Source organism: Strongylocentrotus purpuratus, unplaced genomic scaffold (assembly GCF_000002235.5).
Source record: "Strongylocentrotus purpuratus isolate Spur 01 unplaced genomic scaffold, Spur_5.0 spur5_scaffold_14, whole genome shotgun sequence".
Lineage (NCBI taxonomy): Eukaryota > Metazoa > Echinodermata > Echinoidea > Camarodonta > Strongylocentrotidae > Strongylocentrotus > Strongylocentrotus purpuratus.
This window is the reverse complement of record NW_022145599.1, coordinates 596,697-614,446: the sequence shown is the minus strand read 5'-3', so window position 1 is coordinate 614,446 and position 17,750 is coordinate 596,697. Positions and strand designations below refer to the sequence as shown.

The 17,750-nt window shown below is 36.0% G+C and overlaps 1 protein-coding gene across 1 annotated transcript in view; it reads left to right on the top strand.

Moving 5' to 3' along the window:
• The first annotated feature begins 964 nt into the window (after positions 1 to 964).
• Positions 965 to 17,750, top strand: part of LOC105442099 (cell wall protein DAN4-like) — a 22,431-nt gene continuing 5,645 nt past the window's right edge. The window contains exons 1-5 of the mRNA XM_030984907.1: positions 965 to 1,114; positions 1,509 to 1,578; positions 14,564 to 14,734; positions 15,207 to 15,260; positions 17,246 to 17,311. Coding sequence (XP_030840767.1) covers positions 1,509 to 1,578; positions 14,564 to 14,734; positions 15,207 to 15,260; positions 17,246 to 17,311 — 361 coding nt within the window. The 5' untranslated portion in view covers positions 965 to 1,114. The remainder of the gene's footprint in view (positions 1,115 to 1,508; positions 1,579 to 14,563; positions 14,735 to 15,206; positions 15,261 to 17,245; positions 17,312 to 17,750) is intronic.

The following is a 17,750-nucleotide window of genomic DNA, read 5'->3' as shown; positions in this document are numbered from 1 at the left end:
ATTAGGATAAGTAGGTGATCCTAAGCAGTGTAGAGAAACCGCGAGTATACAGTAATGTTGGCATAGTGATATGTTATAAATTATTCAAAAACAATTTACGCCATTCGAGGCCAATATGCAACAAAAGATTATGAAACTTCAAACTTGCTAAGCTCTACCCCAAAAACCTCCTGATCTCATTCCCCTTGTGACATCATCTGTCAGTCATCACCAGGAAGACAAAGGCAATGATGATGTATTGTACATTATGTATGGAAGCATGCAATTCTATTATGAACGTGTGCTGGGGGAAATTACATACCATTGTCTATTCTAGTATATTAATTTAGTCTGACATGTCTGACATAGCAACTTATATGTTGCTATTGTTTGTGGTATTGTAACATGTGGTCAACTTTGGCAAAGTTACATGCCACTTTCTCAAGTTAGCTAATTGATGACTGACAGATGATGTCACAAGGGAAATGAGATCTGGAGGTTTTGGGGGGTGGAGCTTAGCAAGTTTGAAAAACAAATATTTCAAAAAAGATTAACAAATCTATGAAAAAAATTAAGAAGTTTGCATATCAAAATATGAGATGTATGCAGGACTGTACACCAACAGGAATACACTTGTATTTCGATTTCATGGGCCCTTTAAACTCGAGAACGTCTGGGGCTCTGCACCACAATACGGGCCATAAGGCGGGTCCTTAGACCCCATCTAGAAAGGCTTGCGCTAACGCGCTATAGCAGCGCGCTTTGCGCAAACGTTGGTTGCCCCCCCCCCCTCCCTTCTCGGAAATCCTAGGTCCGTCGCCTCGTAATCATTCGTAGATAGATCCTTTATAATTTGTATGTATATGTATATCGCCAAATCGAGGTACACGTGAAAGTGGGCAGCTCTGTGATTGGTCCGATGATATACAACATCTATACACAGGAATCGAGCCAGCCATTGTCTGCGATGCTCCTTCAGCAGGAACATACCCGCTCTATAACATCTCAAACAGAAATCGATTTCAACCAGCTGCCAAATTTTAGTGCACTTCAGCATTTTCCATCTATTATTTGTGTGCAATTAAGCACCCTTCCACGAGTTTCAAGATACGAGCAGAGTACAATTTCTATTAAGGTAAGACTGGTCAAGGTTCAAATTTGTTTTTATCAAATGATTCGATGATGATAATCAATTGTATTGGATAAAGCTCACAAGAAATGAATGTCTTTTTTGTTAAGGACGGTGGGGAATCAACATTTCTTATTTCTTAGAAGTTTTAAGTTTGTTATGTCTACATAACATTAATGACCAAATATGGCATGTTTGGTTATTTAAAACATTAAAAGCATTCGCTTAACGTTCTTTATCAAATTTATTTCGTTATCCCCATCCTTATCTGTAAGCCAATCGAATAGTTTCAGGGCTTCATCTTCATTTTTCTACATCGTTTTTTCGTAAGAGTGAAAAAGTGGTATTACTTTTACTGTGCTGAATCCGTTGATTTTGTTTCTTTGTGACTATACAATAGATGCAGAGATATACATCCGCTGTTACCCTGAGAGGCATGTTCCTACTTCTCTGCACTTCATCCCTCATTGGTGAGAATTAGAATGGATTTAATTTTTCATATTTTAATTGATTCATTTAAATTAATAAAAAAATACGTCAACCCCAAAAAGATTGCGACAAAATATTTTTCAACCGATTCCGGTAGCGTTTGAAATGGCCGCCATTCTCCTAAAAATGACCAGAAGTGAGTTACTTTTGGTAATTTCTCTCGCTCTCTATTTCTCTCTTGCTCTCTCCCCTTTCTCTCTCTCTCTCTCTCTGTTATTATATTTATCTTACTTTTATTTTTACTTTTACTTTTTCTTTTTTTTTGTATTCCCTTTTAGTGTGTTTTACTGGTATTAGCTTTCGACCAAATCTGAATCTGAATCTGATTAAATGTATGTTTAAGATGTCAGGATATTCACTATTGTGCTTTGAATTATCATAAAGGTTTAGAGTAGTTTTATACTCAAAACGATTCCAAAGATAGCATCCTTTTTGTAATCCGAGATGGCCGACGAAAACTGAAATTAGCCATAAATCGTGACATATCCATTTTAGAGATGTAATTTTGATAACTATACCTAGGTTTAAAGCCCCACTGCACTACGTATAGCTACATGCGTCCTCTATACAGCCAACAATGCTTAAGCGGTATCCGTTGATCCCCCATGATGCCCTTTTTCTTATGTTAATAATTGAGAGATAATTAATTTGATGAGATAACCACCTGCCAGTTACCTTGCAGGGAGGTCTAATCCTTCCATGCCAAACCAGTGCAGAGGGGCTTTAAGGGTCTACAAATCCATTTAGACTGTTTAAAATGTGCAATTGCCACCAGAAAACCCGGAAATTCGTGATGGCGTCCAAACTTGTAGCTGATATCGTAACATAATCGGATTCGGTTTATTATTTACAATAGAGTTTTCAAGTGTAAAGGTACATTTTTAAGGGTAGAAATAAGAATCAGATGCACGAAAAATTACCATCAAGTATAAGTGTGGTTTTTAATAGAACAATGTCTCCAAGATGGCTGCCATTGTACCGTTCAAAGTGGCTGCCAAAACATTTACATTGGATATAAATCACTAGGTATCCCTCCCATGAGGTATCCCTCCCATGAGGTATCCCTCCCATGGTACTAGATACTTAAAGGAATAATAGTATGCTTGTTACTTAATTACTTTTGAGTGATGTTCCACTCTTGGTCATTGACACTGACTGCATAGACTTAGATTGTAATAGTTGTTCTCTTCTTCGTATAACTCTCTCATACTCTATTATATAATGAGTAGACTCTTTTGTCATGTTGCTCTTTTGTATTATATGACCCTGGATTCTAGGAGTATTCATGGTCCACTCTGGTACTTCTGGTTCTTTATCTTTATGTTTTGCCACTTAATGAAATGCAGTTATGTAAAGTGAACCTGTAAAGTTAAATAATAATCATTCTCTGTTATAACATACATGTATGGATATGTGATTAAGTACTGTTTCGCTCCAGTTTCGGATTGTCTCCACCTGTGTGTGCAAACATATTTATATATATATATATATATATATATATATATATATATATATATATATATATATGTATATTGTTGTTGTTGTTGTTTTTGGAATGGCGGTGCCCGAAATGTATCATGAAAGTATTGCCATTTTATGATGAATCTACTAATGTACCTGAATCTATTACAATAATTGTATCAAATTCTCATGAGGATAATTCAGAGGTCACCCAGAAAAATCATGATATTAGCTTCAAGAAATATTCAGAATTATCTATTAAGGGTCTGAAATTTGTTCATCTTAATATTGCCAGTTTACTTAAGAATATTGATGAATTGCGATCTATTGTTATGAAAAACCAAATTCACATTTTTGCATTCAATGAAACTAGACTGGATGGTAGCATCAGAAGTTCTGAAATTGAAATACCTCATTATTTCATTGTCAGAAAGGACAGAAATAGATCTGGAGGTGGAGTTGCTATTTATATACATGAAAGTCTTATTTATTCAGTTTTGGAGCACGATTCTCTTTCCCACCTTGAGGCCATACCTATTATTATTATTCGACTAAAGAATACAAAACCTATTATCTTTATTAACTGGTACAGACCTCCTAATTCAAAAAATGAAGTTTTAATTATTATGATGAACTTATTTCTTTTGTATCTGGATTTAACTGTCATCTGATAATGATGGGTGATACAAACTGTGATATCTTAAAACAAACTTTAAATTGGCAAACTAAGAATTATAATCAAATTAATAGCATATACTCCATGAACCAGGTAAATACCTCTGAATCCACTAGAATTGTAAATAGTTCCTCATCCTTAATAGACCATATAGTAACTAATTCCATTGATAAAATTAAGTCTTGGGGGGGGGGGGTTATTCACAGCGGCTTAAGTGATCATTCAATTAGTTCATTGTATGGAAATCCAATTGTAATAATAATGATATGAATGAAAAATACGTTAATGTTAGAAAGTGTACTAATGTAGATGTGGAAGCTTTTAAGTCCGATGTGAAAAAGCAGCCTTGGGGTGAAATTAAAGTATATGAAGACATTGATGAAGCAGCAAACAAATGGAAAGAACTTTTGATAAATGTGATAGATAAATTTATGCCTTGTAAAACTAAAAGAATTAGAAATCAACAATCCCCCTGGTTAAATGAATCAAATTTTTTTAATGAAAAATAGAGTAGGAGAAAAATATTTGGATCGAATATAGACGTTTGAGGAATAAAGTAACATTAGAAAATCGAAAACTTAAAAAGAAACATTTTACTGACAAATTATATGAATGTCAAAACAGAACTCAATCTTGGAAGGTTTTAAAATCACTTACTACAAATGACAGCTCTTCATCAACCATCCCATTCATTCTAATGACACCCGGACTGCTGCTAATAAATTCAATTTTCATTTTGCAAATGTAGCGTATGACGACTTAATCAATGATTTGTCCGAACAGCATGCAAACTATTATGTTAATACTTCTAATCCTGATAATTTGTTAATTTTACATACAGTAAATGAAGATGATGTTTTAAAGGAAGTTCTGAAGTTAAAAAACAAGAAATCTTTTGGTGTTGATGGTATATCCACATTTATCTTGAAAACTTGTGTAAACGAATGTCGATTCTAGATGGAAAAGTGCCAACAACATGGAAGATAGCTAAGGTAATCCCTCTACAAAAAGAGGGAACAAATCAAATCCTGATAACTGTAGACCAATTTCTCTTCTTCCTTGTATTTCTAAAATCCTCGAAAAATCGTCCTTATTCAGCTACTTAAGTTCATTCAAGTTAAGCTATGGTCACAAATCAGAGCAGCGACCGACCGATCAGTAGCCTGCTCGGTCGCTGCTGGAATTCGGGCATCGCCCAGCGATTAGGTCGGTGCCCGGGCGGCGACCGCCCAGGCACCGAGCGTATTTTGGGCGGCGAGTGAAAAGTGAGAAGGCGCCGACCAAATTTTAACTCCGCGCTAAAACTTCAGCGGCGACCGAGCGATGCCCTTAAAACGAGCGGTGCCTGGGCGGCCGCCGCTCGCTGGCCGGGCAGCCGCCGGGCAGAATTGGTTAAAAACTCGCCGCTCGGCCGCCGGGCAGGCTTCTTTTGGGTAATGTGACCATAGCATAAACAAAATGTTAGTACTTGAGCAATCAGGATTTAGAGCTAAGCACTCAACCACAACGGCATTGTTGAAAGTAACTGACGACTGGCTCCAAGCCACGAATAAGGGACATTACACCGGGGCGGTATTCATCGATTTACATAAAGCCTTTGACATGGTCAATCACGAGCTACTTTTATCTAAGCTAGCTCGGCTCGGTATAGTTGGTAATCTTTGGACTGGTTTTCAAGTTATTTGTCGAAAAAAAAATATTCACTACTGTTTTAAATAATACATTTTCGGATGAATATTCTATTAACAACGGGGTGCCCCAGGGGAGTTTGATTGGGCTAATTCTCCATGTATTATTTATTAATGACTTAGCTTCTGTATTTGACAAATGTGATTTTCATTTTTATGCAGATGATACTGTTTTATATTTCTCTGATAAAGATGCAAAAGTTGTTGAGACAACTTTGAATTCCGAACTTACCAAAGTGAGTACATGGATGAATAGAAATAAGTTGAAAATAAATTGTGCTAAAACTGTATGCATGTCTTTTGGAACAAGACAAATGCTAGCAAGGCACGATGTTTTAGATTTAAGAATTCAAAATACGTATATTAAAAATGTAGAAACAGGAAAATACCTTGGAATTTTTATTGATAAATAGCTTAAGTGGAATTTTCATATTGAACAAAATAATGTGCTCTAAAATTGGTAAAATGATAGGTTTTCTTGGTAGACTTAGACATTCTGTAAATGAATCTATTTAAAAAATTGTTTATTCCTCAACTATTCTTCCCCATTTTGATTACACCGATATAATCTGGCAGTCTGCCCCCTCAAAAAAAATATATACTATGTTGCAAAAACTTCAGAACAGAGCAGGAAGAATGATATTGAAAATCAATCCATACTCTCATATTTCCACTTAGTCATATCCATGAAGTCTTAAATTGGAAATTACTAAGTGTCCGCCAAGAAGAACATATATATATTATGATGTACAAAATTTTTAATAATCTTATTCCTGAATATATCAAACGTCCCATACTAATCAAAGAAGACAGGTACCTTTTCCGTTTCATAGGTAATCTAAGTCTCCCTAGACCAAGAACCAATAATTGTAAAAGAACATTTTATTACAGAGGAGCTTCATTGTACAACAAATTACCAGCTAATGCCCGTAGTGCTTGTACGATTCAAAATTTCAAATCCAATCTGACAACTTTTTTTTTTTTACAGTATCTTAGAAATGTGCTCAATAATCTGTTTACCTCTCTTTCCTTTTACTTATTTGTTCAGGGTTCGTGCGGTTCTGTATCCCTTATAAAATCCACTGAATATGAATTCTAAATGTAAATTGAATATATTAGACTCGAAAATATATTATACGTGTTTAGTTATATCGTTTATGTTTTGTTTAATGAAATGTTTATATTGAATTTATATAATTCTAATTTCCCCATGATTGTATAAAATATCTGATTTTATGTAATAGCTTTTTTATCCGGACCCCATGGAAGAACAGGCGTATTTTGTTAATACACCTGAAATGGGCTATCCGCTGTATATCTCATTTATGTATGTATTTGTATGTTGTGATGATTTTATACGGAAATAAAAACAAATAAACAAACAGATGTAATATTAGTGTTTTTACATTACTTTCCGGATTTAAAACTATATAAAAAAAAACAAGATCAAGTTGATATGTGCCCTGAATGGTGGGCAGGAAAGCTGAAGAAATGAAACCGATGTAGTGTAACAAACAGCCGCCAAATTTAAACTATTAAATAATTTAAACGATGTAAGTTACATTTTTATGTTACCATGAGGGTATATCTGTTAGTTGTAAGTGAATTGTAGCGTTAAAGGGATACATTATTTTGTAGGCGTTATTAAGACATTTGGCCATAACCCGTTCTGGATTTCAATACCTCAGCGGTCACCCCGCTGTCACTACTAATCATAGTCTACTCTAGTCGTACCGGTATATACAAACTTCTCACTGCGACTTTTTGAATTTCTTTTATCAGTTTTATCAACTAATATCAACGATTATCAACATTGGTGATTATTATTGCCGTGGAAACATCTTCACTGTGATTTTAGTTGGATTTTTAGTGGTGGATATGATCTTTTTGCCTGTTTTACTTCTAGACGATTTAGAGAGCGTATGGGCCAAGCAACTTTCATCATAGTCCCATATGCATGGATGTTTTTGGCTTTTATCATCGCCAGAACTGGTGACCCTATTTTACCTTCTATTCTTGCCTGAATTAGTAATTCATTTGAGCAGTGTTATTTAATCTTTACTGATCATTAGCAAGTGAGATTAAACGTGTTCCTGGAAAACGGATAAAACTAAGCCCATCTCCAAATTGAAGACTAATATGGATTCCCTGGCTCTGATCATTTCAGATGTAAAATGCCCAAACAAGCAACGATTTCTAGTATAAACACCATCTTATCTCATTTACTCAAAAATGATATCACTACTGCGGTACTTGATGATGAACTGGTGGATTATCTTACATGTGAATTGGTATCCATATATCTTCAGTTAAACTCGGATATTGCCCGTCATTATAGTATTTTAGCAGTAAAAAATTGCCGCCATGACATTGACAGTGCTAAATTACATGAGCCGACTCTCCATGACAACGGTTGTCAAACGGATTACTCTACTACCCTTGGCAATCAATGTGTTGATTCGTATGCAAATCCTGCCTCAACTGACAATAGCTGCCAAACGGATTCCCTGTCTGATTACTCATCTCGCCCAAAGGATCCTCCTGTTGTTTACTCGAGTGTGAAGGATCCCCCTTCCACTGACTCACATACAAAGCCAACTGCAACCTCTTGTATGTATACAAATCCTGATTTGAATGAAAAGTTGAATGACCTCTCAAATGATTTAAAGATGATGCAACTTAAGGTCAATGAACTTTTAGTTGGGCTGCACTCTGGTAAATCCACTGACATACACAGCGACTGTGTCGAAGAGTCTGATGCTATAGTACAACCATTAGATCCAAATTGCTCCGATGAGGAACCCTTGCAAACTGACCCACCTACCCCGACCCCTGTCATTTCGTCACAAGGTGACATTAATCATGCCAAATCTGTTGTCGATTTGCAGATCGACGCTTACAGAAACAGACAAAAGCAGACTTACAAGAAATTGAATAGTAGAAATGAAGATACTACTAATGCTAAATCGGGAAGTGACACTAATGTGACTAAAACCACCCTTGTGATTGGGGATTCAATAGTGAGGCATCTTAACCCATGTCACTTACAACTACGCTCATCCACTTCCAATTTTCTTGTGACCCCCAAAATTACCAAAACGTGGGGGGAAAGATCATTTGCATACTCTAGTCCTAAATTATGGAATGGCCTTCCTGAAGACATCAAAAACTGTTTATCTTCTGATTCTTTCAAAACTCATCTCAAAACATTCCTTTTCAAGTCTTGATCGTTTTTCCTGTTTACACGCGCCTTGAGCACTCCACAGAGTGGATTTGGCGTGATATAAGTTACATTATTATTATTATTATTATAACTGAGAATGTACGAGTTTTCTATATAATATACTAAGACCTTACTCGGTGCTAGAGTAGAAAATATTTTTGAAAATGCTCATTTTCTTACAAACAAATATCTTGCAAGTGAAGTTATTCTACACGTCGGAACAAACAACCTGGTCAACACTGACCCAAGCATGTTAGTGACACAGATTGAATCTCTTGCCGATCAGATCTTAGTGAAATGCCCTACTGTCTTAACGATCGCTCTGAGTTCAATAATCCCCCGAAAAACTTTCCAAAAAGAGCTTGTATGGAAAACGTAAGAGGCAAACTGGTTACTTGACCAGCTAGCGGCTAGAGGCGGATGGAAATTCATTGAACATGACGCCATAGATCCTGAAAAGCATCTCGCAAGTGACGGCATCCACCTTAATGCTGAAGGTGTAAGATTAATTGGTTGTGCGATCTCAGATGACGTACATGGAGTTTCTCAGTCTTCGATCATGATCATGAGACCCGGCTTCCCGCCTTATAAATTAAGTCACGGCACATCATCCCCGGCGCATGATCTGTATGCAGATGTAACGGCTACATCTAAACATGATGGTGGACATGGAACTGTACTAATTCCATCTATAACTATGAATACTAGACCAACAATGACCATGAACAGTTATACCGGATGCTACAACTGCGGTGAACTGAATCACAAACAGAAAAGTTGTAGATATGAAACTAAATTAAAGTGCAATTCCTGTTTTCGATAAGGACATAAAGCTACATTTTGCAGTAACCGTCAACAATTTTGAGAAAACGGCAAAGAAGACTTTGCCTCCCCAGTACACTCATCCGGTGACACTCCTCAACCTTATATATTCTCAGGATCTGAACAGTTACAATCATCTTTGCATGATATTAAAACCCAAATTGAATGCTGTACTGGACTGAAATTAGCTCATCTTAATGCATGTAGTCTATATCCTAAAATAGATGAAATACAATTTATTCTCATAACACTTGATCTGGATATCTTATGTATATCTGAAACTTGGCTCCACGATCAAATCAAAGATCAAATGGTTTCAGTGGAAGGCTATGATATTATAAGAAAAGATAGGATAAACAAAAGAGGAGGTGGTGTTTGTCTTTATATTAAAAAATCATTAAATGTGATTGATCGGGAAGCTTTCCATTACTGAATATGATATTGAAATGGTTCTTATAGAATTGAAATGCGAGATTATAAATATCCTCGTTTGTTGCTTGTACCGCCCGCCCAACTCAGGCCCTGAATACCCGGACACCTTCTCGAATATGTTAGAGAGTATCATAATGGAAAATAAGGATTTGATTATTCTTGGTGATTTCAATGTTGATTATAGCAGTGGAAATGATACAGCAATCCACTCCTTAGAATATCTTTTTGCTTTGCATCAGCTTATCCACAAACCAACACGTGTAACTGCATCTTCTTCAACTTGTATTGACCTGATTCTCACTACAATGCCAGATTCGCATATTATTAGTGGCGTTGGTCAGATTTCTTTAAGTGATCATTACATGATATTTACGTGTGTAAATTGTAAAGTAAATAATTCTGGTCACAAAATGGCCCGTTTCAGATCATATAAAAAAAATTGAGTTTGAGAAATTTCTGTACGATGTTAGCTGTTGTGATAGTCTTGTGAAGGATTATAACCTACAAACGGAATATCCATCTAATGACATTTTGTTTTCCTGGATGAATGCATTTAAAAAAAATTGTAACAAACATGCATCCATTAAATGTACTCGTGTTAAGAATAAATATAACCCATGGATAACACCAGACATTGTAGCCTCTATGAACAAAAGAGATTATCTTAAACGTAAAGCTAAATGTGACGTTTCCTTCAATGAATTCCGTAAACAAAGGAATACTGTACTGAGTGATGTTCGAAAGGCAAAGACTGATTATTATAAAACGGTTTCTATCAAATTTCAAAATGACCCCAAGAAACTTTGGAGTGAACTCCATCGAGCCACTAGTAATTCAAAATATGAAGATAATGCTCATAATGACTTAAGTTCTGATGAACTGAATGATTTTTTCATTAATATAGGCCAGGATATCACGAACTCCTTTCTTTAAGAATCATTATGTTGGAGAAATCCAAAGTGTCTTTGTGAATTGAAATTTATTGAAATTTCGGAAGATGATGTTTTGAAATTGTTATAAGAAAACTACCAACAAAAAGCAATTTAGATGTATTAGATATTGACAGCAAGTTACTAAATATTGCTGCGCCATTTTTATCAAAAAAACTAACTACTATTTTCGACTACTTATTAAAGAATGGATTTGTGTTTACCAACTGGAAATATGCGCGTGTCACCCCTATCTATAAGGGAAAAGGAGATAAGAGTGTTTTTTTCAAACTATAGACCAATTTCTGTTGTATCCCATTTAGCTAAAATTCAGGAGAAGCTGGTTCTAAAGCAATTTAGTTCGTATTTACTCCAGCATGATCTTATAACACTTGAACAATCAGCATTCTTGAAAGATCACTCCACTGTTACGTGCCTACACAGAGTAATAGATGATTGGTTTGAAGCATTAAATGCTCGTGAAGTTGTTAATGTCTGTTTCTTTGATATATCTAAATGCTTTGATGCTATATCTCACGAATTGTTACTTTTAAAACTACAATACCATGGTGTACAAGGTACAGAATTGCGCTGGTTTAAAAGCTATTTAAGTGGAAGAAAACAAGCTGTAAATGGTAAACTGTCTCAACCAGGTGACTATCGAAATTCCTCAGGGTGGGGTACTTGGCCCCACTTTTTTCCTTCTTTATATTAATGACAATATTCAAAGTGTATATGCTGGCTCATGTAGTATTTTTGCAGATGATGTAGCAATTTATACTACTGGTAAAACTGTGAATGAAGCTGAGTCTAAATTACAGATTTGCATCAACGAATTAGAGAAATGGTATAATAATAATAATAGATTAAAGATTAATATTGATAAAACTCATGTTATGGTTGTATCCTCGAGAGCTAATTGCAACCAAAATGAACTAAACGTATATTTAAATGGCACCAAACTAAAACAGGTTAATTCGGCGAGATATCTAGGTGTTAATATGATTGTCATTTGACCTGGCATGAACATGTCAAACAAGTGTGTAAAAGCCTTGCTTATAAACTTTTCTTATTACGAAGATTAAGTAACACGCTAAGCACGTCCCTGCTAAATACTTATATAAAGCAACCATTCAACCATGTATTGATTATGCATGCTCAGTGTGGGGAAACTGTTCACTTAAATACCGTGATTATATTCGTCGCATACATAAAAGAGCTTCCCGTATAGTGTCGAAACATTATGGTTCACGTGATATCAGCGTCTCTAAACTATTTAAAGATTTGAAATGGCAAACTTTTGAAACTAGGAGAGATTATTGTATTAATATGCTTATGTTTCGATGTATACATGGTAATGCTCCAGTAAGACTATGTAATGAAATTGAAATGTTCTGTGATAGACATGGTTTCAACACTCGCAATTCTGACTCACTCAATGTGGTCTTACCAAAACCAAATACGGAATTATTCAAGCAATCGTTTAGATATTCAGGCCCGAAAACATGGATTTCTCTCTCAAATGAAATGCAAAATCATCATACTCTTTCCTCTTTCAAAAATAATTATAAACGCACATTTTTCTGAAATAAAAAATTAAGTTTTACATGTTCTGGCCCGCCGTACTCTATAATCATGATAATAATTGATCACAGTTTGTTTCGATTTCATTTTATGTAATATATTTATATTTATGTATTTATTATATATTGTATATAAGATGGTTTCTCATGAATAATATTTATATGGATTATTGTATTCGTATTTGCACTTGTTATCTAATTCTAACCATGGGGATTCCTAACCGTCTTTATTGTTGCTATTTTATTTTTTCACTCAACAAATAAGATTGGTCATTCATTAACTTCTTTCAAACGAATTTCTAATATTGTGTTTTTCTTGCATTTTAAAACATTTTGTGTATTTTGTTTGATGTTAAGAATAGAATCCCATTGGTTAGAAGCGGAAATGTTTAATCATGTTAACAGGACATCGATGAAAAACAGCTTTGCTGACTCGATTGTTTCTTTTTTATCCTGTATAAATATGTCTAATAAATAAATAAATAAATAAATATAGTAGCTTCTCGATCTTGCACACGAACCACAGATTCTCTGTCCGCGTTGAGATTGCGAAAACTTCCTAATGAGATCGATGACGGGTAAATTGAACAGCAGCCACTACGACCCAGACCTTCGTCTACCATTTACTTTATTAGGAAACGGAAACCATCTTGAATGCTACAATGGCGAAAATCTTGGATTCCATCTTGAAACATAATGATAACCAAAGTTATTAATTACATTTTTTAATATCAACTCACATTTTAACGAAAGGCATTTCTTATATGATTATTAATTCTCTTTTGGGGATTTTAGGGATTATACCGTCATTTTGACGCAATCTTGGATCTCATTATGATTCCTGTCTGCTAAAGGACAAACTGGGGTTAGACGCCAATACCGTTTGGGCTAATGATTCAATACTAATTTCAAATGCCGCAGGCTATCTTGGAGGGCAGCTTCGAAAAATCGCTTGAACGCACCCTTACTTAATAAAAAGACAAACATGAAACGCTGAAAAAGATGCGTTTTGTATCATTCTACAAGATCACGGTCGCTAAAATTCGATTGAACGAACGGATATCTCAATCATGATAACATGACGTCATTATCGTGGCCTGTTCCGTCATGTTATTCCTTGTTTTCCTAATAACATTTACTCTCTCTGTTTTTTATTATGATATTCTTTGTTTTTCCATCTTTCATCTTCTCCATTATCTTTCCATAATCTATTCATTATCGTTTCCTCTTTCTGTCTTTCCGTAGGTAATTCTTTGTTTCTTCCTTTTATTCTTATGTTATTCTTTCTTTTTATCATTCTTTGTTTTTTTCCTTCTATTATACCTTTTTTTATGTAATTCTTTGTTTTCATCGTTCTATCATTTTTTCCCTACCATTCCTTATGTTATTCTCTGTTTTTTCATCTTTCATCTTCTCTTCTATCTTTCCATTATCTATTTCTTATCAATTTGTCTTTCTGTCTTTCCTAATGGTTATTCTCTGTTTTTTCATCTTTCATCTTCTCCACTATCTTTCCATTATCTATTTTTTATCAATTTTTCTTTTTGTCTTTCCTAATGTTATTCTTTGTTTCTTCCTTCTTTTACCTTCTTTTATGTTATTCTTTGCTTTTTCCTTTTATCACCTTCTCTTATGTTATTCTTTGTTTTTATCATTCTATCACTTTCTCTTATTTTATTCTTTGTTTTAATCATTCTATAACTTTCTCTTTCTATCTTTCCTCATGTTATTCTTTGTTTCTTCCTTCTATCACCTTCTTTTATGTTCCGATTCCAGAAAGCGCGCGCCGAAGTTGACCTATACTTCCTGGGTCAAACTGCGCAGTGTGATGCGCAGGTGATGGGCTCGAAATGAGCTAGAATCAGCGTTGATGAAAAATCGCTTGAACGCTCTCCCGTAGTAACCGTGTTTTGTAACGGCGTTTTGATTTGTGATTCATGTTTGTGATTCTAGCTTTAAAAAAATCGCTTGAACGCAACATATCAAGGGCGAAATCTATTGAACGAAAGAAATCAGAATTATATTTTTTATTCGATTCCTCGCGAAGCAAAGGATCTTGTTTGTTGTGTACTGTAGGCCCTTACAAGTCAACTTTTCACATTTAGTGTATTTAATGACTTATTGTAATACTGTATATTTTGATGTGTTTTAGCTCACGCACGGGGGTCTACAAACATGGCCGATGAAGTGTTGCACACGGAGGATAATCATTGCAAGCCGATTCTTGTAAATGGTGAATTGATGCCTACAGAGCCAGAGTACATGCCGTCGTTTCCCGTCTCATTGAAGGGTATTAAACGAAATTTCGTTTGCAAGTTAGCTGGTGAGTTTTAGGTTTATAGCGATGATCTTAACACTTATGATAATGTCAGCCCAACTGGTAGCCTGATTTAAAATATCATAAATCATTGGAGTGAGACCTTTATGAATCAGAGAGGAGTCAATGTCGAAACATTTTCAGACGTAGAAATATGCAATAGTAAATGAAAAATTGAACGAGGCGGAACAAAGGTTAGGCGTTATGAATCATGATTTGTTTTCTTCAAGTTTTCTCTCCCCCCCCCCCCTCCCCCTGTCTTTCTATTTTACTTTTACTTTTGCTTTCAAGTATATAGAATATGCTACAACATCAAGCATTATCCGGCTTTCGGCAGCCGCCCAGGCGTCAAAATCTAGTATTGAATATAATGTGATAAATTGTCCCGTAAAATTTGTACGGAATTGCGACAAGTCCCCCACATAATGATTTCATTCAAAAAGGCTTTTATCGTTAATATTTTTATTTTTTTCTTTAGCACCGAAAACTGTTTCTACGACACCTCCAACCACATCAAGACCTACACATTTCGGTAAGCAACTTACAATGCACTCACCCCCTCTCTGTCTGTCTGTCTGTCTCTGTCTGTCTGTCTCTCTCTCTCTCTCTTCCTCTCTCTTCCTCTCTCTTCTAAATACTTCCATTTCCCTTCTTTCTTTTCATTACCATGGCGTTTATGTTATCTTTACAGATCTTGAAATAGTAAGCAAAATATGTAATTATGTGGGTAAACACCTTTGGTAAATATTTCCCTTCTTTATCATTATTGTCATGGTAAATTTTGCCAAAGAACTTGATCCGCCCCTCATGCAATGGGGAACTTTGATAAGAGCTTCGCATCATTATTCTCTCAGTTTCAATTTTGTATATTGCTTCATCTTCTTTTATTAGTAGAGCAATTTATTGCCCACTATATAGGTCAACTTAACATTGTACTACCTTGACAAGTATACTTCAAAGGCCGTACGGCAGCCGCGGTTTGAGCTCAAACCTCCTTTTGTTCTTTACAAACCTGTTTGTAAAAAACGCGTAAAACGCGTCATAATATTATGACGTACGAAAACCAAGGTTTGTCGACAAACCTCCTTTGTGAATTCGGGCCAATAGAAACATTATTATACGGGACAGCCAATACTCAAGTTTTGACCATATTTCATTTGAATGAATACAGTAACAACATTTATGTCTAATTGTTTCTTTACTGTTATTACAGAATGTACATAGGTTATCTGTAACCAATTTAAATCTTAACAAAGCATCTTTCATATAAATAATTCTATTCAGTATCTTGAACTGAAACCACCTCATGTTTGCGTCGACAGTTGAATAAAAGGGAAGTATATATAGGTAATAAAAACTCCATATGAGTGAATGAGCACCAGGGTCTTTAAAAAGACTTGTTCCAAGTTTTGGCTTAAGGAACCAAGGACGGTGATCCCGGGGGACGGGGGGGGGGGGGGGGGCACGTGTAAAGGGGTAGTCACTTCCGTCACCTTCACCCCTCTCGTTCACAATGCTCCCTCGTACTGGCGTAATGATGGGGGGGGGGGGCTTGGGGGTAGTTGCCCGCCTAATAAAATTCAAACGTGGTTTATTTCTGATTCGATACCAGTGATTTACGAATGTTGTTGAAATGGCATGGTTTTTCCCTGAGCCTACAATGGACCCTACAATGGGCCCTAAGGCGGGCCCCTGGATGCTCATCTGACCGTTATCAAATGGCTAAAAACCTTGAGCTTCATGAGGCTACGCCCCTTGACCCTACGTCAATTAACGTTCTACTTGCCTTGCTCTACCTGATCGTAAATACTTTAACCCCCCCCCCCCCACCCCACTTTGAAAAACGTTCCGCGGGGCCCGCATGTAAGATGTAAGAGCGGGGTTAATGCGGATTTTTTTTCTGCACCCCCAAACGTTTCTGCTCATTTATACGCCGCTGCTCCCTCGTCCCTCGCATTTCGTCCCCCCCCCCCCCCCCCCTGGTCATGAAAAGAAATCGCCGGCCCTGGGAACCAATGTGGATCAGTCCATATGCATGCGCTTCTTTAGTATAAAATCCTTTTAAAAGTTAAATTGTGCCTCGTGCTTTAGTGCTTCATTGTTTTAAATGGCGCAATGTAACCAGGCTTTCACAGAACCTTGTTTCAATCGACAGGATAACCTTTTATTATTTTAGACAGTCTCTTAACTTCTTGTCTCATGATATTTAAGTTCTCTCTGCCCACTTGTCCACTGCACCATTTGACACACGTAAGATGCATAATGTGTTTATCTCGAATAGAGTTCGAAAATTCGAAGGTTAACCCAATTACAAGAAAGAACATTTCTGATGATGAATATCAAATATATTGCAGTCTCTCTATGTCTCTCTCTTTCCCCCTTTTTTTTGCACATCATACGTGTTGCGCTTATCTGATTCTCTCTTAAATCTAATGTTCACTATAGAAATTGAAATCTATATGTTTTCTATTATGTTCTATATTTAAACGTCTTCGTTCAACTTAAATTCGTTTTCAGCATCCACTGAAGCAACAACCAATTCTATAATGGACTCGACCACATCAAATCCCACTACAACTACAAGTAAGCATGTTACCTTTATCTCTCTCTCTCTCTCTCTCTCTGCCTTTTTTTTTCTCTCCCGATTTCTATTTTACAGGTTTTCTCACTTCCCTTCTCTCTCTCTCTCTCTTTCCCCCTCTCTCTCTCTCTCTCTCCATTTTCTCTCTCCGTCTCTCCATCTCTCTCTCTCTCTATTTCACGTTAACTTTCACGTATGTAAAACGAGCAACAACGTGAAGCAACATCTTGCATTTGGGAGCCGCCGAGTTGTCAAAAACCTGTGAATTAAATATCATGTGATCATTTGTCCAGTAAATATGAATTTAAATGTATTGTGCCCCCCCCCCTAGACTGTGTCATCAGGGCCCTATCTTACAAAGAGTTGCGATTGATCCAAATCAATCGCAAGTCCTCTAATCAATTTGCAGTCTTCTATCTCTTATGTATAATAGTTGCGATT